The 25042-nt window shown below is 34.2% G+C and overlaps 2 protein-coding genes across 8 annotated transcripts in view; one reads left to right on the top strand and one right to left on the bottom strand.

The window, feature by feature from the left end:
• Positions 1-24665, top strand: part of Arms (Ankyrin repeat-rich membrane spanning) — a 131375-nt gene extending 106710 nt beyond the window's left edge. For 6 of the 7 annotated variants that reach the window (XM_089634999.1, XM_089634995.1, XM_089634996.1 and 3 more), the window contains exons 6-28: positions 33-190; positions 416-619; positions 1434-1577; positions 2202-2334; positions 2449-2613; positions 7519-7726; positions 7953-8090; positions 8955-9122; positions 9233-9349; positions 9578-9779; positions 11132-11311; positions 11656-11862; positions 11977-12161; positions 12271-12350; positions 14996-15161; positions 15250-15428; positions 15543-15643; positions 17432-17572; positions 17931-18095; positions 18245-18350; positions 18518-18600; positions 19099-19192; positions 22926-24665. In XM_089634999.1, coding sequence (XP_089491125.1) covers positions 33-190; positions 416-619; positions 1434-1577; positions 2202-2334; positions 2449-2613; positions 7519-7726; positions 7953-8090; positions 8955-9122; positions 9233-9349; positions 9578-9779; positions 11132-11311; positions 11656-11862; positions 11977-12161; positions 12271-12350; positions 14996-15161; positions 15250-15428; positions 15543-15643; positions 17432-17572; positions 17931-18095; positions 18245-18350; positions 18518-18600; positions 19099-19192; positions 22926-24439 — 4838 coding nt within the window. In that variant the 3' untranslated portion in view covers positions 24440-24665. Of the gene's footprint in view, positions 1-32; positions 191-415; positions 620-1433; positions 1578-2201; positions 2335-2448; positions 2614-7518; positions 7727-7952; positions 8091-8954; positions 9123-9232; positions 9350-9577; positions 9780-11131; positions 11312-11655; positions 11863-11976; positions 12162-12270; positions 12351-14995; positions 15162-15249; positions 15429-15542; positions 15644-17431; positions 17573-17930; positions 18096-18244; positions 18351-18517; positions 18601-19098; positions 22004-22925 lie in introns of all 7 variants that reach the window. The other variant, XR_016302542.1, reaches the window with a different exon arrangement.
• On the bottom strand, positions 4448-7247 carry LOC149421671 (uncharacterized). The gene is made up of 2 exons (XM_089635001.1): positions 7234-7247; positions 4448-7127 (listed from the first exon to the last, which is right to left on the bottom strand). The coding sequence occupies exon 2, from the start codon at positions 7115-7117 to the stop codon at positions 6629-6631; it is 489 nt and encodes a 162-aa protein (XP_089491127.1). The 5' UTR covers positions 7118-7127; positions 7234-7247; the 3' UTR covers positions 4448-6628.
• Positions 24666-25042: the final 377 nt, after the last annotated feature.

Genomic DNA, 25042 nt, shown 5'->3' with positions numbered 1-25042 from the left:
TTTATGTAATATTATTTTTGTTTACTTTGCAGGAAACCATATAGAAATAGTACAAATGTTATTAGAGCACAAGCCAAATGTTAACGCTTTAGATAAAGATGGATGTACGGCCCTCGCAATAGCTTGTAAGGAAGGATACTATGAGATATCTGCCGCTCTGCTCAACAGCGGAGCTTACATCAACATTCAGGTAACATATTTCCCGATACATATATGTATGTACAAAGAAGGGTTCAAAGGGTTAAGTACATAATATGTACTTAACTTTGAAAAAAACAACTTGTCTTAGTGTTTACACAATACCTATTATAAATTATAATTAATTGATTACCGGTGTCAGAAAATTTAAACACAAATAATTTATATCCCGACATGCGTACTGTTTATGTACTCCTAGATTTTTATTTGATTTCAGGATCGCGGTGGAGACACTTGCCTCATTCACGCTGTTAAGGGAGGACATAGAACTGTAGTGGAAGCTTTACTTAAGAAATATGCTGACGTTGATGTTTTAGGGAAAGATAGAAAGACTGCCGTGTATACTGCTGTAGAAAAAGGACACTTGGCCATTTTAAAATTACTTCTGCAATCCAATCCCGACCTGGAATTATCTACCAAGGTTTGATCTTTTGAAACAATATTTGTACAATAACATATGAGTAAATACTTCTTATTGATCATTGTAATTTAACACTTTGAATGAGATTATTCATTTTGGACTATTTGTCAAACCGTATTATTTACCCACAGTGCAATGACCCGTGTAGGAGTCACCTGCACATATTTTTTTTTATTTTTGACCGCACTGGATTTCAGGGACTTAACACAATTCAAGCACGTGAAAATACGGTCCCGTTCTAGAAAATGGGTGCTGATTTAACTTTAAATCGTTATATCTTTGATAATAATACATATATATTTTTTTAAATAGTAGTCACCAAACGCCAACTATAAAAGTACTGTCTGTAATTAAAACCTGCTTTGTAACACCACTTCATAAACTGAAGTTAAAGTCAGTTTTGGGCCATTTGGTGTTGTTTTATGGGTAAAAACTGTATGTATTTTATTACATTAAAAAAAAATCGTTTTCGCATAATTCTTCACAAAAAAAACAAAAACTTTTGCAGTTTTCTTCATAGTTTCCCTTTGATAAAATATTCTTCCACATAAAAGACAAGAATTTGAAGATGGGGAAGACTTGGTTCACATTTTAGTTAGGACCCTTATAAAGATACATATTGATATAAAATTGCCTTCTCCTCCATTCAAGTGGGAGCGGCGTAAAAGATATAACTACCCTTCCAGCTGGAAGTGTGTTAGAATAATTTTGCTAAATAAATAATTAAAATCTTGATTTTACATACCCTTTTTTTAGCTATACAACTGGTGTGACCATAATATAATGTTTCTGTTTTTGTATGAACTTCTTTCAGGATGGAGATACCCCTCTACTTCGAGCTGTAAGGTCACGAAACGCCGATATGGTGCAAGTTTTACTGGACAAGAAAGCAAGAGTTAATGCTGCAGACAAAAAGGGTGACACATGTCTACATATTGCTATGAGAGCTCGTTCCAAGGTACGTAAGATATCCAAAACTAACCTACAAATACAGGGTTTTCCAATAAGAGGTGTTATTTTGAATAGCCCGCTATTTCGGTAGATGTTACTTTTGAAGCTGTCATTTTTTGACATTTGACAAGTAGAAACTACGCCATTAATAAAAATGGAACGATACACGCTTCAACGATGCATTGAAATTATTAAAATTCACTTGAGTGAATCAAATCTAAATCATCTTGAGTGATGAGGCCCATTTCCACCTCGGTGGCTTTGTCAACAAGCAAAATTGTCGCATCTGGGGCTCGGAAAACCCAAGAATTATTGTTGAAAAGCCTCTCTATCCTCAATGTGTGACTGTTTGGTGCGGTTTATGGTCCGGCGGAGTCATTGGACCTTACTTTTTCGAAAATGAGGCTGGAGCAACAGTTACGGTGAATGGATTGCGCTATCGATAGATGATTAATGATTTTTTATGGCCGGAATTGGATGGTATTGATCTGGACAACGTTTACTTTCAACAAGACGGCGCTACGTGCCACACAAGCAACGAAACCATTGATCTTTTACGATTGAATATCAAAATAACACCATGAATGAATATTTTTTGATAATACAAATAATGTTTTTATGCTTCTTTCAGGCTATTGTGGAAATCCTCTTAAGAAATCCAAAGCACAGCCAGTTACTGTATCGGCCTAACAGATCTCAAGAAACCCCATACAATATAGATATGAATTATCCAAAGACTATTTTAGGGCAAATATTTGGTGCACGTAAGTCATTCTATCAAACCAAAATGATCAAATATATCTCTGCATTCATTAATATGCATGTACATATGTGTATAAAACATATCACTTTAATTTTTTACCTTGTTGAATTTGCAGGCAGACTGAATACAAATGAAGACAATGAAAGCTTATTAGGATATGAATTGTATAGTAGTGCTCTTGCCGATATGCTGTCGGAACCAAGTCTTTCCATGCCCATTACTGTGGGCCTTTACGCTCGATGGGGGTCCGGGAAATCATTTCTACTCAATAAACTAAGAGGTAACTTCCGACCCCGTTCTCTTGTCTCTATAGTCAAAAATTTATTTATTATTGTCGTAGTTATCAAAATAGACAAATTATTTTTCCCCCCTTTTTTCATAGTTCTACTCTTCACAGTATTCAAAATTAGAAAGATCTCACCAATATTGCCTTATGAATCTTTATGTTGTGTGGGCACCATTATTGTACAATGTTCCCTGTCTCTGAATTCATGGAGTTGGAATTCTAATTCCGAATTATTGAAAATTAAGGGTTTTCTTTCAAGGTTCGTAGAAAATTTATACTTAACATAGGGGGTAGAGCGATGATTGGTTAAAAAGTCGCGACGTTGCTTGAAATCTATTTTCCACAGAGAAATTTGAATATACTGCAATACAAGCGGGGTCGAGTGACTCTGGATGTGTGGTGTATACAAATGATTTATTCATAAGAAGTTGGCAATTATAAATACTAATTATTATTTATTAAAACTAATGATGAATTAAAGGAATAATTGCTGTGTTACTTCCTCATTGATGTGATGTAGATTCGGGATTATTAGCGCCTTGTGCAGTTATAAATATCAGGATACTTTTTGTCTGACAAATAATGTCAATTTTCCAAATTGAAAGTCTTATTTAACAAAATAACATAGGAAATATATAATATAACATGGAAAGTGTTTAAATAATCGAATAATAAATGGCACATTCAAGTAGGAAATAATCAATAACGACCAGAGTATTAATGAGGTGCGATATGAATAATTAATATTATGGACAATGGCCGACTGTCAAGCTGTCAAGCATAAATAAACCAATCCCTAGATGGATATCTTCGGGCTTTTTGTATGAAACAAATTGGTGTGACAATACTACGTCACACACCATCAACGAAGATAGAGGAAACTCAAAAAAAGGGGCGACCATAAACAATATAATTCTCATCCAGAGCCTACTTATTATTCTAAAATATTTTAAAAACAAAAATGTTTGAAATGTCAAAATATTACCATTTTTATTTCAGTGAGAAAATAAATTATAGATAAAGGTTAAATCATTAATGAATAAGGTAGAATGATGGAATTCTACCTAGCGTGATATAATCACGATCCAGTACAGCCTCACAATACGCACATTCCTGGCAGGAATACGCATACTGCCTGAAAAAGAAAATAGATTCATTTCTGCGGTGAAGTAAAATTAAGGCTATTACAAATTAGCAAATTATGATGTCAAAGCGTTGGCAACGCACAACAAACCACTCGGCCTTTTGCTTCCTATTGAGCCACAAATGATAGCCACAAACTGACGGACATCTCGCTAATATTGGATAAACAATATATTAAAATCCCCCAAACTACACGACAACGGTGTAGTTCGAGATCAAATATCAAACAACCATAGATGTACCACTCGGCCAGTATTCAGCTGTCAACAGTTTTTTCCAAAGACATTCAGAGTTTTTCGTTAGTGGATACAGTTAGGCAACAATATGACGTTACAAGCCATGGAGATTACCGTGTCTTTTCTACAGTTACAATTTTCGATCGGAGTTACACCCCCCTGCTGTCAAGTGACCTTTTGTTTCAAAAGTAAAGATGGTCGGTATTTTGTCCCAGTTACATGGAACCGGTTCCATTGCTTTCACTGGAACCGTCAATATTATTTCACAGAGGAACTGGTAATTTTTGCGACCGGTTTTTTTGAGGAATATTTATCAAAAATGAAAAATATTATAAAATTATAAAATTATAAAAAAAAAAACAAACAATTTTGAAATCTTTGAGGAAATAGTTCAATTAGTGATTATGATTATGTTATTGCAATAAACGCCCGGATTGCCGGCAATTACACAGCTTCCCTAGAGATGACATAGGCCCTAAGGGAAATTATTTTCCTCAGGGCTACCTGTGTGGATTTAATGTAAAAAAAAAATTCACAGAATTACTCTAGTCACCACTTTTTTTCTTTTTGAATACCCGTTTTCAAAAGTAAATGGATAAAGTACCGGCTAGACATCGGTGTTTTGGTAAGTGGAACCTCAGTGACAACCTATTTCAGGCACCAAATATCTCTAGTTTCGGGACTTCCTTTACCTAGCGTGTTCCGAGTTACGTCACGAGCCCGATGCGTGTATTTTCGAAAAGTGCTGTGTGAGTGAACCTTGTGTAAAAATTTTCTACGAACGTTGGTTTTGTTTCTGAAGTCAATTAATCTTTATTATTACTACTTGTCCTTTATTCATAGATTTTATATACATTATTCAAAATTAGAAAGAGCTCACCACTGTGTGTTGCCATAAAAAACCACCACATTGGGTAGGTACTGGCTATTTATACTTTACTCAACTTTTCAAGTTCATTAATTCTTATTTTACAATGATGTTTTTGTTGGAATATTTGATGATCCGATGCTGGCAACACTGCTTTTTGTTCTGTCTTCTTCTGTCTTTTGTTTGAACACGAGTATTAATTACGGTACAATAAGAATAATTATTGTATCATAGAATTGCGTTTACTTAATAACAAAACCAACATTTTTGAGTTTCAATTTTGGATTATTGAAAATTATAAGTTTTTTTACATTAGTTTGGTGTTATAATATGCAGAAAAGAGCCAACTAACTATGGTTATTTTTTTAATTTATTAAAAAAATCAATTGAGAATATCTCATTTGGCAAAAAAGATCAAGCCTGAAAAAAAAATCCCTTGGCAGTAATGCCCTTTTTAAATATTTTCATTTTGTGAAACTTGAATTTTACATTTTACAGAAACAATCCAGTGATGTCCAATTGGTCTGATTCCATTTAAAAACTTGTTTGAATAAAAGATCTAATCATCTTTCGATCCTTTTTGAAAACGAAACATCGCTGTGACCATTTTGCCTATAGAATTCAATGACTTTTTGATATATTATATATGGTTATAGTTCAAATGATCATAAACAAAATGTTCGTATACAAAATGATATTATCAAATGTCATAACTCTCGAATGATCATAATCAAAAAGATCACTAAGTCCTCCATCACAATACAAGCAACATTTTCCGCTTATTGTAGTGGTAGTAGGAGATTTTCAAATATATTCAGGTTGTTCGTAACCCCGGAATGTTTGTCTTTCTTTTTAACCCTAGACACCTAACGTTCGTGTGTACCCTAGTAAACATAACCATTCGTCGAATCGACAAAAAAATTTTTCATCAGTATTTTATCTATTTAATACTTATTTAAAATAAAAAATATTTTCAAAAAATATGAAACAAAGTTTATATTGATAAATAAAACTATTTATTTAAATGTAATTGGAAAATATATTTGTTTTTAAATTTTTTTAGTAAGGCACTAGGTATTTATAAAACTAGAATTGAGATCATGCTTAGAAAATTAATAATAAAGAAATAAAAATAAAAACAGCCTCTTTTCTTTGGCAAAAATAATTAAAAAGATCACGATCCCTTGTGTGAAAAAATAAAAAACTAGTTTTTTGAAGCGCAACTAGTGCAAAAATCAATTTTATGTTCACCACAAATTGCAGTGCTGCACTTTGAGCAATAAGTCTTCGTCATACGCCTTTTTTTATACGGACATAATCCACAAACTTTTCTTTTTCGCAAATTGGCAGTCTCTGTCGATCCAGGGTCATTTCTAGAGGTAGACTGACCACTTTGATCTTGAATTTCAGTGCTGACACGTAATATATCTTGTATTTTACTTTTTATGTGTGTTGGCATTGTACGAATTTGCAGTTGTATTTCCAAGGTGTTACAAGTTGTGAATGCAATTTTTTCATAAAATCACGACGATTCATTACATGTTGCCCCAATGTGGAGGCATTATGACAATAAATTATGTAACTGTTCGAATCGAAGACATCGCATCGAAGACATCGCAAAAGGAAGTCACATCTTTCTTTGCTCATACACGATACATATCTTGTACCAGAATACTCTGTGTTGAATATTTCATCGAGGTTCAGGTGATTGACAGTTAATACTAGAATACCGATGAGTGCTTGGACTTCTTCTTTACAAGTATCATTCCGATGTTATTTGTCCATATGTTTGTTTTTTTATCTCAATCTCCGAATTGGTCCATTTTACAATTTCTTCTAATATCTCATTAGTCATAAATTGCTCAAATAATAATAGCGGCTCAACCATACCTTTTACAGCACGAGTTGGTCCCCTGGCAACACGTACGATATTTACTGCTGCTACTCTGCACGAAGTACGCCCTTTGTTCGTAGCCCAAACGTGACGATTTTGACTGCGGATATTACTTTGTGTCAAGGTCAAGATACTCGATTGATTGCCTGAGTTCTCTTCCGATAGAACAGGTGGTGATTGTGCCTCCAATCGGTCATCCTCATTGTCCGATGGGTCATCTTGAACATCACTAACCACATCATCAACCTCCACATTGTCTTCTTGTTCACTGACAGATGACTCCTCTGATGAATTTGTGTCCTCTTCCATCAATAAACGTTGAATATTTGCAACAGACAGCGATTTTTGCGAAGCCATAGCGAAAAAACTGCAAAAAAAACGACAATAACAATATACCAAAAAGTCACACAAACCCTAACCATTCGTTGAAACGACGACTATGCGCGTAATATATCAAAAAATACTGCACTTACCCGCCGAACACGGCCACTCCCCGTAAGAGTTGTACGAGCACTGAGTTGGCAAGGAACGACACGATCATCCGCGCATGCGTTAAAAAAGGACAGCATATTTTGTGTCGCGTAATCATTGAATCGACGAAGGTTAGGTTTCTAGGGTTAAAGTAAAAAAGGTTAATGTAAAATAATACATATGATCAAATGATAATCACAATCTTTTTCATACAATCTTTATGCTTATGATCATTTGATTGCGATCAAAACATTATATATATATCCATTTCTGGGTTATTTTTTCAGAGGAAATGAAAAACTTTGCCCGCCAATGGGTGGAGGTGAGCTGGAGTTGGAACTGGGCAGTGGGCTGGGGGGTATTGCACGCGGCCATGCTGGGCGGACTGGTGGCCATAGTGGCCGGGGCCTCCTGGATGCTGTCCATCGCGCTGACCGCCCTTCTGTTTGTGCTGTTGTATGTCATACTGTTGGTGATGTGGTTCGCCAGTCAAAAGTAAGTAACAAAAGCCAACCAAAATTCAAGGGAAAATAGAACCAGGGAGAATATAGTTATCTTAGATTTAAAAAAAATTATAATTTGATGTTTGGAAGTCTACAAATACACTATTCCGATCGACACCTCCAAAGTGTGAAACGATTCCTAATTACTGATATGTGAATATTATTCTACTTTATTTTTTACTAATTATTTTCATCAACCTACCCATTTTTCTTTACAGATATGAGTGGTCCTGGCCTTATACTGTGATGTTAGCTTTAAGTCAAAAGTTTAATTCCCTCAAATTAGTTCTTCAAGTTGTTTTTTGTCACCCGCCTGGTCCACAGTGTTCGCATTCCTTACCCGCTCAACCTATAAGGTAAGAACTTCTCCATAACTTCAGATCAATATGTATATCTTTTAAAATACTTTCAATTAAATATACATGTTATGCAGAGATGTGCTTTATTTCAAATAAATCCATTTCAAACAAATGGGTATTTTCCATTTTGCATTTTAAATGCTTTTCTAAAAACCATTTTGCATTTTGCATTTTAAATGCTTTTCTCAATGCATTTTCCATTTTAAATGCTTTTTTGCAACATTCTTCCTACTATCTCCACTCATCTTTTTTTCATAAGCCCCAAATATCTGTCGTTCCTCAACCTCGCTATGAGAAATAGTTTACATTTGTCAAATTGCTCCCTGGTAGGAGCCCTGGCAATTGAGTGATACCATTACAAAAAATACTGATTCAAATACTGAACATGGGGCCATGACGCTGTAATATTAAATGTTAGATAGCAGTTTCTATGTTTTTACGTTGGCAACATTAGTCCCGCGCAATTTTTTTGTTGTTTCATAATCTGTAGTCGTGGTGTTTTTGGATTTACCATCATGTAATATGTTTGTTCTACATTGATGTCCATTATTAAATGACAAAACTGTTTAAAAAATCTATAATTATTTTAATTGTTTGACCTGAGAAACCATTTTGCATTTTCAATGCATTTTGAAAATAGGTATTCTGCATTTTGCATTTGAAATGCTTTTCTAAAAACCATTTTGCATTTTGCATTTTCAAATGGAAAAGTTTTGACCCATTTCCATTTTGCATTTCAAATGGTTTTGGGTATCCATTTTGCACATCTCTGATGTTATGTATTAGTGTGAGATTAGACTACATGGATATAATATGGCTATGTGCATTAAAAAGTTTTTAATCTAAGTAAATTTTTTTTAGATTTCATTTTACGGATCAGGCTAAAAGTAGTACTCAGGAAGGAGAGGCCTCTGTTATCCAAATGGTTGTTAGTTTATCAGAGGCCCTTGAGAATCAGTATGGCCGACTGTGCACACGGCTTTACAGGGCTTTCAGGCCCAAACCCATACGAGCCACTGCCGACTGGCGGTAAGAACCAACTTTTTACATTAAAAGTTTCAAAATTAGAACCATACCTAATATGCAATTTTGTTATGTTCCATTATCTTTGGATTAATGTTTTGAATGTATCTTTTCAGGTGGCGAAGAATATGTTGCATTCCTCACGTAATGACATTTGAACTGTGCTTTATATTTATTATATTAGCTATATCTGTGTTAGTTCTATATTTAAGAGATGGCCAGTCAGACCCAGTGTAAGTATTTCACTACCAAAAATAAAATAACTGCTTTTTACAAAACAAATCAGTATTTGGACATAATTTTTGTACATATGCCTTATCTAATCAGGCTTTTGTAGTTTTAACATCTATGCATTTGTCAAGAGGTTAGAGGTTTAATTCCCGCCTCAGCAAAATGATAGCAAGATTTTTTTTCTCATTTTTCTGAAGTACTGTCAGTCTGAATAATTTGTTTCTTTTCAGAAATTTAAAGATTCAGGAAGGAATTCTGATTGGGTTAGGGGCAATTTTATCCCTAACAGCGGTTGCCAATCTGTACACGTGGGGGCGTATAGGTGCCGCTCTCATATTTTCCCCGAGACAACATATAAAGCGAAGCGTGGATAGACAGCCAGAAGGGTTTCTACAAGCTCTCAGACCAGAAGTAACCCTTCTTACTGACCTGGTAAATTATCATTTAACGCTCTAATAGAAATGTTAATATCTACTATAATACCCACGCACAGGCTTTGCCTTTGTGAGATTTTTTTGCTACGTACCAATGTATTTTTATTTGTAACTATTTCGATGCTGTATCAAAAAAAAATTAAAGAAAAAAGAATATCACTTCATAGCCAAACTGTTCTGGAGTGAGATTCTAAGTAGATAAGATCCTCGGGTATAGGATGGTTCATAGTTCATATTGCTACCCTCGCTTAAAAATATATTCATTAATTTTTTACCGTAACCAGAACCCTGGCTGACTGAACAGATTTCTTTTGAAAACTACTGCCTTGAATCCATTATTGGAAACATCATCTGCCCATGATTTGGTGTATATGGAATTGCTTATATTTTACGTAAATTTCTTGTTGAATTACACATTTTTTAACGAAATCGTCAATATTTTTTTTTATTCTTCAAAGAAATTGTCTTTTCAGCGTCTCACCTTTTTAACGATACGAAAATACGCCCGTCACTTCTCTAAAAGGTTTTTCAAATCCGGTAAACCGAAACGTTCCTTCAGTTAGTAATTACTGCTTCTTTGGTTTGTCGTTGCAAAGGATTACCATGCCCAAGTTTTATCATGAAAACAATTTATGGAAAGAAATTACTTCGCAAACTTTATTATTTATATTTTTTACTTAATATTTGGACGTTTTAACACGTGCACTGGGTAACCGCCTCCTCCGGCCAATAGTGTGTTGCGGAGGACACTCACACACTTTCGCGTGAGTTTAAAGACAAGGGCTCCGTAAAAGTGTTAATAAGGATCTTATAATTGTGCGTTCACTCTACCCAAGTAAGATTCTCGACTCTGGACTCGGGCCTTAAAATAATTTGCACTTTTTTATAATTTTACTTATGAAAGTAAAAAATAATATTCAAGTTTACGAAAGTCGAGTGTTACACTAAGGACGGGTTTTTTCACAGAATTTGAACAAATCATCAAATTTCAAAGTTAATTTCCAAGTTCTGTGAAAGTTCTATTCAAGTTCTGTTACTTTTTCAGTTATGAAGAGCAGCTGGTCAATAATTATATAATAACAGAACTTTAATAGAACGTGTACAGAACTTGAAAATTAACTATGAAATTTAAACAAATCATCATATTTCAAAGAAAATTTTCAAGTTTGTGAAAGTTCTATTATTATTTCAGTTCTGTGAAGAAACTAGCTAATAATGATAATAACAGAAATGTAGAACTTTCAGAGAACTAGAAAATTACCTTTGAAATTTGGCGAATTCTTCAAATTCTGTGAAACAATCCATCCTATTTGAGATTCAGACATGTTTTATCTTTATTCCTATTTCCAGGCAAAGTGCTTAGATGCATTCACAGGTCAGCAAACTCGGTTAGTAGTTGTGGTGGATGCACTGGACAGTTGTGAACAGGACCGGGTTCTTATAGTACTAAATGCAATCCACACGCTCTGCTCTGACCAACATAGTCCCTTCGTCATCATACTGGCCATTGATCCACACATCATCAGTAAGGTATCTACACATTCCTATTTCACTGGTATACCTGTTACATGCATATCATATATTATATTGTTTTTCTTATTTCCTGGCAGGTTGTGTTAGCACAGGTCAGTTGAGTGGTGGTCCTTGCTAATATTATATACATTAATTAACTTGGTTTTATTGCCAGTTTGTTTGAGTTAATCCATTTGTAACTAATCTTAAGTGTATATGATTTTCATGGCCATTAGAAAATCCACCCTCATGTGTGCATTTTAATTTTATTATCAAATTATATTTTCTTGCAGCAATTTGTAAAATCATCCACTCATTTGAATTTTAAATATTTCTATTAGTATTTTTTTAATTTTTTTTAGGCTGTTGAAGTTAATAGTAGAAGAGCATTTTCCGAGAGCAACATCGGTGGCTGGGACTACTTAAAAAATATGGTACAGCTACCATTTTACCTCCAAAACTCAGCTCTCAGAAGAGTCAAAATCGCCCAACAAACATCGCAGAGAAAACTTCAGTTATCTGCTCTTTCTAGTGGCAATGATGAACTAACTGCTTCACTGCAAAGATCGGTAAATTTGTCAATTAGTAACTATAATGTGTTAATATTGCTGTCAAGTCAATTGCGTTCTCACTACATAGCATGTCATTTAATATATTATAATGGTCTTATTTATTTTCCAAAGGTTTCCGCCCGACGTCTTTCCTCTGCTTCAGAGATCATGTCCAGTCAAGAGAAACTGAAGGGACTCGGAAGCAGTGGCAGCACACGAGGAGCAAGAAAACTGAAGATCTCAGAGTCTGTGGCTTCTTCTATGAATTCAAACCTTCACAGAGTTGGACTCTCCAGTGGGCCGGCTGATCTTAACCGGTATAAATCAATCATCATCGCTATAATTGACATATGATGTAAAAAAAACTCACACCACATGTTATAACTTTGATGTGTGAATGACATATTGTGTAATTCTTTATTTCAGAGTTTTGCTAACCGATGATTACTTTAGTGATGTCAACCCTAGAAGTATGAGACGTCTTATGAATGTTCTTTACATTACCGGTAAGAAAAATTACACTTCGAAAATTATTCCTATAATTTTATGAAATATTTCTTTGAAAGGCGCATACATATAAGCATTGGATATCAGTAAAGTTTTGTTAAAGGGATGCTTGACAATAATGCCGCGGTAAGTAAAAACACATTGTCTTCCTTCAGCGTCTCAAAGAAGACACTACCGTGGCAGAATAAGTAGGTATATAATCAGGGGCGGTTCTTTCCTTAGGTCGATTGGTTTTTGACCCCCCAAAATTATAAGACTACAATAATAATAAATTATGTGCATGAAAACAACTGGTCTTATTCATAATTTATTTGAAATGTACCGCGAAAAATCAGGGCTGCTAGTGACGAGCAGTGACATTCATTGTCTCTAATAGAAGCTTTCATTCACAAGTATATACGATTCGCTGGGTCAATTTAAAGAATGTCCACAGCTTTCGCATCTTCTGTCCCTATGCTCGCCATCAGAGATGTGCAAAATGGGTACCCAAAACCATTTGAAATGCAAAATGGAAATGGGTCAAAACTTTTCCATTTGAAAATGCAAAATGGTTTTTAGAAAAGCATTTCAAATGCAAAATGCAAAATACCTATTTTCAAAATGCATTGAAAATGCAAAATGGTTTCTCAGGTCAAACAATTAAAATAATTATAAATTTTTTAATCAATTTGTTCATTTAATAATGGACATCAATGTAGAACAAACATATTACAAGATGGTAAATCCAAAAACACAACGACTACAGATTATGAAAACACAAAAAATTTGCGCGGGACTAATGTTGCCAACGTAAAAACATAGAAACTGCTATCTAACATTTAATATTACAGCGTCATGGCCCCATGTTCAGTATTTGAATCAGTATTTTTTGTAATGGTATCACTCAATTGCCAGGGCTCCTACCAGGGAGCAACTTGACAAATGTAAATTATCTCTCATAGCGAGGTTGAGGACCGGCTGATATTTGGGGCTTATGAAAAAAAGATGAGTGGAGATAGTAGTAAGAATGTTGCAAAAAAAGCATTTAAAATGTAAAATGCATTGAGAAAAGCATTTAAAATGCAAAATGGTTTTTAGAAAAGCATTTAAAATGCAAAATGGAAAATACCCATTTTGCATTTCCATTTGAAATGGATTTATTTGAAATAAAGCACATCTCTGCTCGCCATAGAATAAACAAAATGGCACTATGTCTTTCGTCTAAGTAAAAATTAGATACCGAAGAAAGCATAGGGACGCTTAGGTCATTTCCGTGAGGAAGACAGCACAATGAATATTATATGTTTTAAAGAGATGGTGACATAAACATATGTCGGGTTTTCATTTTACACGCTTGTCGTGTGTGGAACAATGGTTGTTTTTCAATTCGGGAAAGGTTTGGAACAATTCTTTATCTTATTGATGTCAAATGAAGCTGAAGAATGAAACAAAAGAAAAAAATTAAAAAATCATTGTGAAATAGACTTGCAAGTTTAAATGGAATTGATAAACATCGCGTCGCCTCGCACCATGGAACCAGCATACTCTTAGCTTCGCACCCAGTATCTTTGGATACTGCGAATGGACATTTCAAACCATATTTTTTTTACCATTTTATTTATTTTTTGGTGTGCACAACTACATTAAAACGTATCCTCTTTAAAATAATTTCCATAAGTATATGGATTGTGTAGTTATTTCTAATTTACTACAATAACATAATATGTATTTTGGGCAGCGGACTAATGACGTACCTACCTACAAATTGATATAGATAATAATATATGGGCATTTTTCACAATACCAAATAAAGATTAGTCAGACATATTTTTTCAAATGACCTACCATGCCTGGATCCCTAGAGCCGCCTCTGTATATAATATACCAACTATCAAATATACAGATCTGTAGACTACCCCACAAACAAGATGCAATTACTGACAAGAATAGTAAATCAAATTAGCTCTATAAATCCTTCACTCAAGCAACAACACTCCCCAACATCAATTTTATTACAGATCCAGTTATTCAGCAAACTGTCGAAAATTCATCATGCAAACAAATTTATACTTACTAAAAACAATCCACTCAGTTTGTAATAGTGTATGCTATTCCATGCATTATATCCATAAGCATTAAAGTCGTCTCTTGTGCGTTGAATGCTGTTGTCAAATAGATATTTAGAATTCAAAGACCTAGGCAGGCAGGAATGAAAATGCATTCGCGAAATTCGAATACTTTCCAGCTTTGTGGACACTGGATCCAAACTGTTGCTGGTTTCTGTGTGTACACGAGCATTGATAATGTATTTACATGTAATGCGACTCGCTCCGTGGCCGTGCGTCATGTTGTGTCGTTGTGTGTGTCAAGTCTCTGAGGACGCTGTTTCTGGTGTCTGTGTGTTTGCGATTCATAGATAAGTATCAGAGTATTGAGAATTTATATGTATTTCGACTCACTCTGTGCGTCTTGTCACTGTACGTCTTAAGTCTATTAGTAAATTGCAGTATTGCTGTTTACTGCTAGAAAAAATAAGTCCGTTTTTAATAAATTCGTTTTGAGTCTAGAATCTACAACACAAGGGATGCGGAGCATCAATAGCATGTAAGGAGGAACCGCGCCTGGTGCATGGTTGTATTAAAAATATGTGTACTTCCTCTTACAGGTCGATTGTTAAAAGCATTTCAAATTGAATTCAATTGGCACAACTTGGCTTCCTGGGTTAATCTTACGGAACAGTGGCCATTTAGGACATCCTGGATAATATTACATCACGAAATGTTTGAGGAACATATTGAAGACAGCACTTCGCTCAAACAGATATATGACAAGTAAGTAACAAACAACAATTTGATATATTATGCTGCTTTTCACCATGGCAGCATTTCTTTATTAATTTTTAAATATATTTCCTTTCAGAGTTCGCCCAAGTATTCCAATAATTCGTGAAGCTGAACCGTTGATGGAACTTGACAGAGATGAGCGAAAACTTGATGTCTTTCTTGGATTCCATCGAACAAGCCTACTTGCTGCTGATTTGAAGATCTTTCTCCCATTCACAATCAATCTTGATCCCTACATCAAGAAAGTTATCAAAGGTTTGTTTCAACCCATTCAAGGTGTTATATATTTCAGCAGTATCATTTTTTTATTTTGCTTTTTACCGAACAAAGTGTAAATCAACCCCTAAATAGATAATGCTTCTTTTTCAGATGAACAACAGCACTATATTGTAGATAATAGTGAAACACCAGTGGTAAATCCAGTTATACCACCTAAACCATACAGCAACAAATTCTACAACCGAAAACAGGTTTGCATTTTTTATTGACTGTTTTATTAGCTGTACATTTTTTAACGTTAACTGCGGAGAAGTCTATGTCACTTTTGAGGATGCTTCTCATATGACAAATGAAAACCGTTTACAAATGTTAACTGCTCGTTTAGCGTATTTCCTGACTATGCACCGGTGTCGAAGAAATCAATGACGCTAGTTCCTCCGGGCATCTTCCATTCAATTACGGGTAGAACAATATCAATAAATTAAATTGATTTATCTGCCAGTTTTAAAAGCCCATTGTAGAAATATGTTTGTTAGTGTCCTCTAGTTATTGATTAGTAAATTCAACATTTTGTATTAATCTGTTGGTTAGTTTGCACTGATGATATGCTGACAGATTTATAAACGCGTTTACAGTTTTAAAAATCTGTCAGTTATTGCTATCTTATTATCTGAGCAAATTTAATCTGACTTAAACTATAGCTATCGTAAAAATTACTAAACGAATAAGAATTTTGAAAAAGACCGACATTATTTTTCAATTCTTTTAAATAAGCTATTGTACACAAGTACTTTTTCCCTCCATCCTTTCTACACCTTCGATAAAACGTTGTGTTGTAATCGTGACTGTAAAATACGTACCCACAACCAAATACCCTATAATATTAATAACACTTCCAACTCCATAAAAATACTGGCAGTATCAACAACGCTGGCCGCTAGAAGCGCTAGTGCAACATATTGACATCAACATTTCTTTCAATGGCTGCAAATTGAATTTATTTAGTACTTGGTTGCGGTGTTTTTTGCTATTCCTAATTTTTATTTTGATCAATATATTTTTAAAAAAATAAGGTTAATTCAACAAAGCTGTGTTAGTTCTATGTAGTATTCTGTGTTCGAGTTGAAGTTATAAATCATCGTCAATGTTGATGTTCAAAACGCATTTTTGTATTTTTTTTTATGTGACACCTCACAAGAGCACCCCTGTCTGTACAGTGTAAAAGCAGGGTAGCTATATCGCCACCCGGTTGGGCAGCCTTGTGAGGCGGGTTAAGGTAGGGGCTGTAGGAAAGGATTATATGAAGGAGGAAAAACAGAATTTCATGTGTTTTGAATTATCGAATATATTGATTTACAATATGAATAAATTGTATATATTTTTTATACATCAATATTATTAAATATATTGAAATCTTTTTGTAAAATTTCTCACAATTATAGAAGTATTTTATTACATTTCTAAACCATCAAAGACAGACTTTTAGCCGCTTTAATATTTTTTTATGCATGTGGAACAACAGCAGTAAGGTCGTATGTAGGATACCTAATTTTTTTTTTGCTTTCTGTAAGTTAGGTGAAATAAAGAATATATTTCACATAAAATCCATTAAACTGTATGAAAGAAAACCAAGGCGCACAACTTATTCCGATAGGAGGCGCTAGTGTAGCATTCTGCCATCAGAATGTATGGGAAATGTCATAAGTTTGGAGGTATTATTGGGTATTTGCCACAACCATAAACAAACCACTCACAAATTGGTTCTAAAAAACCATAGATATGCCAATATACAGACAGTACAATTTTCATTCGGAGCCTACTTATTGTACTAGACACCAATGAAAAACTCAAAGTTTATTCCATAGGTCCAATGATTGAATAGTTTCCCTGCCTTTCGTTTGATTGAATTTAAATTTTTAAATCAGAACCGACTCGTATGTATTTCCATTAGCAACCATAATAGTACCTACCAAGCCCTGAATGAAAGTCGGAACCTGCTTTCGTTTAATATAACCTGATTTATTTTATTTTTAATTCAGCAAAGAGCACCAACTTTACCTCCAATATACGGGGGAGGAACTCCGGGAGCCTGGCCCGGCTGGCCCGAGAATTCTCCCGGTCCCCCCACTCCGAACCCCGCCCAGCAGCCTGTTGGCACATTTAATTATTCACATCTTCACGTATGTTCCTATTTTTTATTACGTATTTCATTTGCACTCATTATTAAGCAAAATCAAAAGTTCACAGGGTAAAAATGTTGGACACGCTTTGTGTGTCTCAACTTCCCTTCAGTTCTGGTTAAGATATTCAGATTGTTCTGACAATTTTGCAATTAGAAATTTTTTGTATTTGGAAAGAAATTGGGCTTCAACTACATATACCATTCACATAAGTTCTTCAGCGTGGATACTATTCGTCTGCCAGCACGTTGTTTTCCTAGTTTTTATAATGACTAGTCGTATATATGTATGTTCATATTATATCCTTTCAATTTATTATACATACCTTCATAATAATGGTTTTTTATGATAATTCCAGGGAGATTTGGGAGACGTCTGCTTGTCTAAACTAGGAGTCAGTGGATTATGCTCCATGGTTGAGAGGGAGTTACCGTCCGCCGCCTCATCTCTGGCTCCACTACTTAGACGTCACAATATTTCAGGAAAAGTTCTTCTCCATTGTGACTTGAATGACTTAAAACAGGTAAGAAAACTTAATAATGCAATTCTTTTGTGCTTACTATTTCGACATACCTTCAATCTTTTAATATTTGTGTCACCAGTCATGTAAAATCTCTAAAACTTGTCTCTACTTTCTGTGATTGTGAAATGGTTATATTTTCTGTTTGCTAGGTACTTGCCCTAAACTTTGGAGACTGGGAATTGTTTAAACTGTTGATTCTCAGTCTGCGGGAACTTGAATCAGGAATGCCAGTGATTACTGCCTCAATAATGCAAGGTCTGTATTCAGTACATTAATCATACAATGATATTTCATCACCATCATTCTTCACAGTAGTGATTTCGAAATATGTTTGTTTTTCTTACCAAATTAAATACATAATGACTTTATTATTTATGAAAAATATTTTTTTGTAAACCAAATGTGTAAACTTTTAATTTTAGAAAAAGAGCGCATGGAAAAGGAGAATAAACCCAGAATTATCCACGATCAACCTAAAAGTAAACCGTCCAATATGGAAAAACAGGTAAATTAGCATATCAACTTATACATTTATATATTACAGTGATTCAATGCAAATAGACTTACGATATAATTATTATTTTTTGTAATGGCCACACTGCAAAACTATGATGCTACTATTATTATTTGGTTAATAATAATTATCTACACTTACTACATATTACAGTAATTATTATAAGTAGGTAAGAAGAGTATTTGATATGAATTATTTTTTGTTATCTGCACTGTAACGTGGATAGAAGTTTGGGCAAGAATACCAGGAATATCAGGTAATTACATTAGTGCGGCATGTATCACCATTCTACACTATTTCACCGATTATGTATTATTTCTCTGCATGTACCTTCTAGAACCCATTCCAAGTGAGAATAGAAAATACAATCTGTAGCATTAATTATACACTTTCCACCTCATACTTTATCTTATTATTAAATTGATGTTTTACTTTATTACCTTGCAACTGTTACGATTTGTGTTGAGCGATTATAATCACTTGTTGTAGGTTACATTAGAGGAGCAAATGATATGCGGGGCGCTACAGACTCTCAACGAAGAAGCCCTAGAGGATGTGTTGCTCGGAGACCCCGTGGCCCCAGGTGAGCCCCTCTCTCCCCCCCTAGCTACCATCAGCGAGAATCACTCCTCCTGCCCCACCCCCTCCCCCCCGGCCATCGTGGTCCAGTACTTCCCCACAGACAATATGCCTCCCCCCGACCTACACGATTGCACTCAACTAAATGTAAACCAGCTCTGCATGAATAACGAATCCAATAGTGAGTTGGACGAGTTCACCCTGACACACATCGCACCCGGTGCCAGGGAGAGTGGCAAGGTCAAGTTCGAGAAACCGTCCGCCAACTTCGAGCCGACTGTCATCATAATGCCGGCCAACCACTGCGATCAGACCATCGTCAACATATCCTACGACGAGATGGGCGACTCGTCATATTAATATCATCATGTCGATTGTATTTCTTGCCAATGTTATTTATTATAGTTTTTAAGATTAGATAGCCACAATACTAATAATAATATTACAGTTTATAGAATATAATTTTAGATTAATGTAACAATAGAGACCTTATTTTACATGTCTTGCCTTTTTTTCTTATTAATTTATAACCCTATTTATATTTTATATGGATTGCATGTACGTTATAAAACCTTTGTATTTAGTCAAATATTATGTTTTTTAGTTCGTAGTTTTTAAAAAAATACCAAAAACAGTATTATAGTTAAACGTAAGGTGAGCCATAACTGAATAATTAAAAAATAATCCTTTATTATACATGGTGTCCTGAAGCTCATGGTACAAGCGGGAAACTGATGAACCGTATTTGGGGTTGATTTTATATCAAATATCAGCTGTCTATGTCTTCTAAAATCTGTCGAAGCGTAGACCCAACTCCTAGAAGTTTTTTAACCCCTTAGTTGCTAAAAAAAGAAGTGCTGAAAAAAGAAAGGTTGAAACTCTCAGATAGAAAAAAGAAATTTTTGTTCCATATGTGATGTAGATTCACCAGTTTCCCGCTTGTACTACGAATTTCCAGACACCGTGTATAATATCCTTAGGACCGGTTGTTTCGGAGAATTTGAACAATTCATCAAATTTCAACGTTAATTTGCGAGTTCTGTGAAAGATATTTTCTAGTTCTGTTATTATTTCAGTTCTGTCAAGCAACTAGCCTATAATGATATAATATCAGAACTTGAATAGGACTTTCACAGAACTCGCAAATGAACGTTGAAATTTGATGAATTGTTCAAATTTTCCGAAACAACCCGTCCTTAATCCGTTCCATAACCTGAGTTATTCATTCTTTATTGTTAATAATATTTAAAATAATGAATAATTATAAACATATCATGTATATATTTTAAATAATTTACTATACTCAATAAATGTTCAACATGATTTTACAATTATTGTAGGACAATTATAAAGGATTTCAGATTACTTACTATTCCAAGAGTGATTTAAATTAAGCTTAAAATGTTGTACTAAAGTTTATAATTAAAAATCTATGCAATAAATCAATTTAATCTTCTCGGATGAATATGCTATAGAATACCCTCAATTAATAAATTGAAGGTATCCTACGATCTGTGATTTTATTTTGCACCCAGTAGTCATTATTACCAGTTTCTATGTATTAAGTTTTTTGTTTATATTAACACTGTGATTAAATAATATTATGTACAACATATTAATAATATATATTTACATATATATTATACTACGTAGGTCCCATACCATGTAGCATGGTAGATTTTTCCAAATTTTTGTGATATTTGTGTTTGGTCTACAAATATGTATCTGTAATTATTTTAGTAGAAATTTATGGTGACCGGGTATGTCATCAAAATGACAATTCAACACACCTCCAAAAAGTGATATAAAATCATGAAAGTGATGAAACAAAAGTTAGGTTCAATAAGTTACATAAGTAACTATAACCTAGTTTTTGTTTCATCACTTTTACTGACTCTATATCACTTTTTAAAGGGGTGTTAAATTTGAATTTTGATGAAATATCAGGGAACCGAAATTTATATTTATCAAATGGACAATTTTAGTGATAATTTTAACCATTTGCTATAGAGATTTACAATTATTTTTCTTTGGGCTGGATACTTACTATTTGATAATGTTCCTTACAACATCTGTTGAGCCATTTATGCAAGTTCCATCAAACTTAACAATTAACATCACAGCAACTGGACTGGTGGCGCCCATATTCTAAATGAAACTATATATTTTTACACTGCATCGAACCTTGACTAAGAGTCAAATGGTTATACAATGTTGCAAATTTGCAATGAAATTTTATAGATTTGTGTCTTTCTAACAAGTTTTGTAAGTATTTTAAATGATAAACTGAACTTAATATATTTGGGATTTTCACAATCAACAATATAAAAATTCTGACACTATTTATTTTCATAAAATTGTGATATATCCTAGAATTAAAAGGGTTTAGTAATTTTTTTTTTAAATCTATATTTTTTGTACTACACATTATTTGATATTGCAATAAATTGTTAGTGCTTTATGTTGAGTTTTATTTTTGTAATTATTTGGTGACTGCATTATAAGAGCATGGTTATTAATTGGCTATATCAATAACAAATAAAAATAAATAAATTTACCCCAAAGTGCAGCGAAGACTCGGTGTACCATAAATCAGTGTGGCAAACATCATAAAGTATCGATATGATATTATTATTAGGTTGCAGTAGGTATTTTTTTGTCTATGGCAACACTTCAACCTCAGAAACAAGATAATAAATTACAATTCTTGTCAATTGTGGTCAATTAGTGATTTCAACGATGTTCAATAGTGTGTTCCAACACTTTTTCTGAGAGTAAATCAGTTTATTTAAGTTTTTGTGTTTAAATGCTCTTGGTAAGCATTTTCTCTCAAAAATTATTTGCGTTTTAACGCTTAATTAAAAAAAAAAAAGCTAGTAACATTATTATGACTGGTTTTCTAACTCATTACTAAGTTGGTAACTGCACCGTGTATGGTTCTTCTATCTATCCCTCCATCTTAAGAAGTCCTGATACCTTCTCACTTTTGGTTTTTAATAATAAGCCTACAACAATAAACATTATAACATGCACTGAACGGATAAACTGACAGAAGTATGTTGTTGGCGTTTCTGTGAGCACAATTGGGCAAAAATGACCAAACATTTTTAAATATTTACAGTAGATCACACTTCTAGGGTGTATCCGTTCAGTGGTAAAATGGCATATACTTATCCCTTATATATTTACACAGTGAAAAGTAAGCAAATGCTTGCAATAACAATCCAGATAAAATATGAATGTATGTCAAAGAAGCCTTTGTAAAAACCTACAAAATAAGGAGGTTTAACATTTCTAAACAGATACTGTTGATATTCAATGGCAAATTGAATAAACTTAATTACTTTTAAAATTAGAAAATAATATGCCTAAAGCCGTGTACTCATTTGCAAGCTGTAACTGTAACCATTGTCAACACAATAACCAGGCTCTAGTGTGTTCGCAATGTCCAGACCACTGTAACCGTAACTGCGTAGAGTGCTCTATGATTCGCAGCAAAATCCGACATCCGTCGGCTCGCCGCAAGCCACGTACACACTATGATTTTTGGTAACGGTTACTGCTCGCAGATGAGTAAGTGGCTTAAGTGAATAAAGATTATTATATGTGTGTAGAATTTATTTATGCATGAGTCTAAATTTATGGCATTTGACAGCGGAATTCATCGCATTCGTGACAAAATGGCTGATCTCATAAAAGTAAAATCACATGTCTAACTATTTTCTTGTTATTTACAGCGACAGATGAAAGTGACTCTCTTCAGCTGGTCCTGCTGGCTCCCGGCGCTGGCTGGCAAGCATCCTCCCCGCCGCCCTCGCTGACATCTTCACCGCAGCTTCCTCGCAAGATGGATCCCTCCATTCTCAAACCAAAAGGAAGCTTCAAACAGTCTTCATCTAAGAAGCATGTTTCAATTAATGAGAGAGGTTTGAGCTATGGTTCAAGTTACGGTTCAGAAACTAGTCTCAAAAATAACGACTCTACAACGGTTATGGTAAAATTCGAAGACGAGACTCAAAAATCTACTACTCCGCTATATTTTGTGACCCAACCATCACAAACTAAATTTGATTTTGATTTTAACAAGGCCACTAAGCCACATAGTCAGGATTCCATTAAAGTATTTAACAGCGGAAAAGAAAAGAACAACTCTCACCCGAGTCAAAATGAAGTTTCCTGGCAAATCTTACGAAATCAAACAGACATAGACAAATCAAGCATGATGTCTCAGCAATCCAACAATCAAGAGAATTATAGTCAAGGTGATATGAAAACAGAAAACTTGTATCGAAAGTCTTCAATCAGTGAAAAAGCTGAAGAGCCAGCAAATACAGTGAGAAGGAACTCCAAGTCTATAAAGAAGAGACCGTCTTCACTTTTACTCACTAATGATGATCAATGTCTCCAACCCGGGAAGGAATTTTCGACTCTCCGATCCAGATCAGCGGAAGACAGCACACCTAGAACTGACGGAGTTACAGATGCCATGACGACCGATCCTAAAACCAGAAATCAGTCTATTGTTCCTGAAAATGTCCAATCGAACAGTGTTGAGCTCATAACTCGTCTTAAAGATAAAATATTTAACAAAGGGGTATCCAGTGAAAGAAATACAAAATCTGGGGAGTTAGAAAGTGATGATGAATCTACTCCATTGGTTTCTTCTGAAAGATCATCGCCATCCATATCCATAAAGGGTCAAAGAAATATTGCCGAAGATAAAACTATTGTTTCTCACAGGCGTTCTTCAACTTCAAGCACTGACAATAGTTCTTCACATCATAGTTCCAAAGAGCCATCTCCTATTCAAAGAGAAAAGAGGAGAAAATTCGAAAGCAATCAATCACAAAAAGTGTTTTCCCCTGAAAAGCATGACTGTAATATTTCTGATGCAACCATTAGTGTAGAATTTAGCCCGAGTTCAGACCATAGTTGTTCCAGTGGTTCCCATGGATTCAATCCAATGGAAGATGGTAAAGGTGATATTAATTTCCAAGATATTTTGCCAAACAGTGATGAAGTGACTGTTAGGGAATCTATGTTGAAAAGATCAGAAGCTTCTAGTAAGAGGGAGAGTTTTGTTTCTAATAACTCAGCGAGTGTCGAATCCTTCAACTGTCTGCTGGAACCCCACAATTTAAATGTTCTTTCGCATGCAAACTCGAATGCAAGTTTAAAGAGTAATAATTGCTTGTGGCGTCAGGACGCTGTTGATGATCAGGATTGGAAAAATCCTGAATCATCTGTTTAAATTACTGACATAATATATAATATCAACTTCTTACATGCAACTCATATATAAAATTTATCTTATAGTTTTTCTCATTCTGGATTACTTAATTAAAATAATTGTAAATATTCTATTTTTTATGTACCTACTTAAAATGTTGTTATTAAAAAATGTAGAAGATTTCCAGTATTTTACTGCATTTATTTGTGATATTATACTTAAAAACCTTTGTTATATTATTGAAATAAATTACATCATTTGAGTTCGTTATATTTTTATTACTTTCCCCTTTTGTTACTGTTTTATATATTTATTATTATAAACGTGTATTCTAGGACTAATAAGGATGGAAAAATAAATATTTTTGTTTTATTAAATTGGAACATTGGAAATTGGAACACAAAATAACACATCTGCCCTGATGATGGACACTGCAATGCTGTCCCAAACGTTGGCTAAAGAAGGAGTTAGCGCAATACGGCATAACACCCCAAAAAAAAATAGCAAAAATTGGAACATTTATCAAATTTAGAAAATTTTATCAAAACTAAATCTAAAAAACTGTTACTGTTGTTTCAGAGACGAGTGAAGTAATCACCGAAAGAGTGAAATAATCACCGAAAA

This window comes from Hesperophylax consimilis, chromosome 8, assembly GCF_061612785.1.
Source record: "Hesperophylax consimilis isolate HC1 chromosome 8, BYU_Hcon_1.0, whole genome shotgun sequence".
Lineage (NCBI taxonomy): Eukaryota > Metazoa > Arthropoda > Insecta > Trichoptera > Limnephilidae > Hesperophylax > Hesperophylax consimilis.
This window is presented reverse-complemented; position numbering and strand designations above follow the sequence as displayed.

Coding starts and splice junctions, on each gene's coding strand:
- LOC149421671 (XM_089635001.1), bottom strand. CDS start 7,117: ATGGCTTCGCAAAAATCGCTGTCTGTTGCAAATATTCAACGTTTATTG.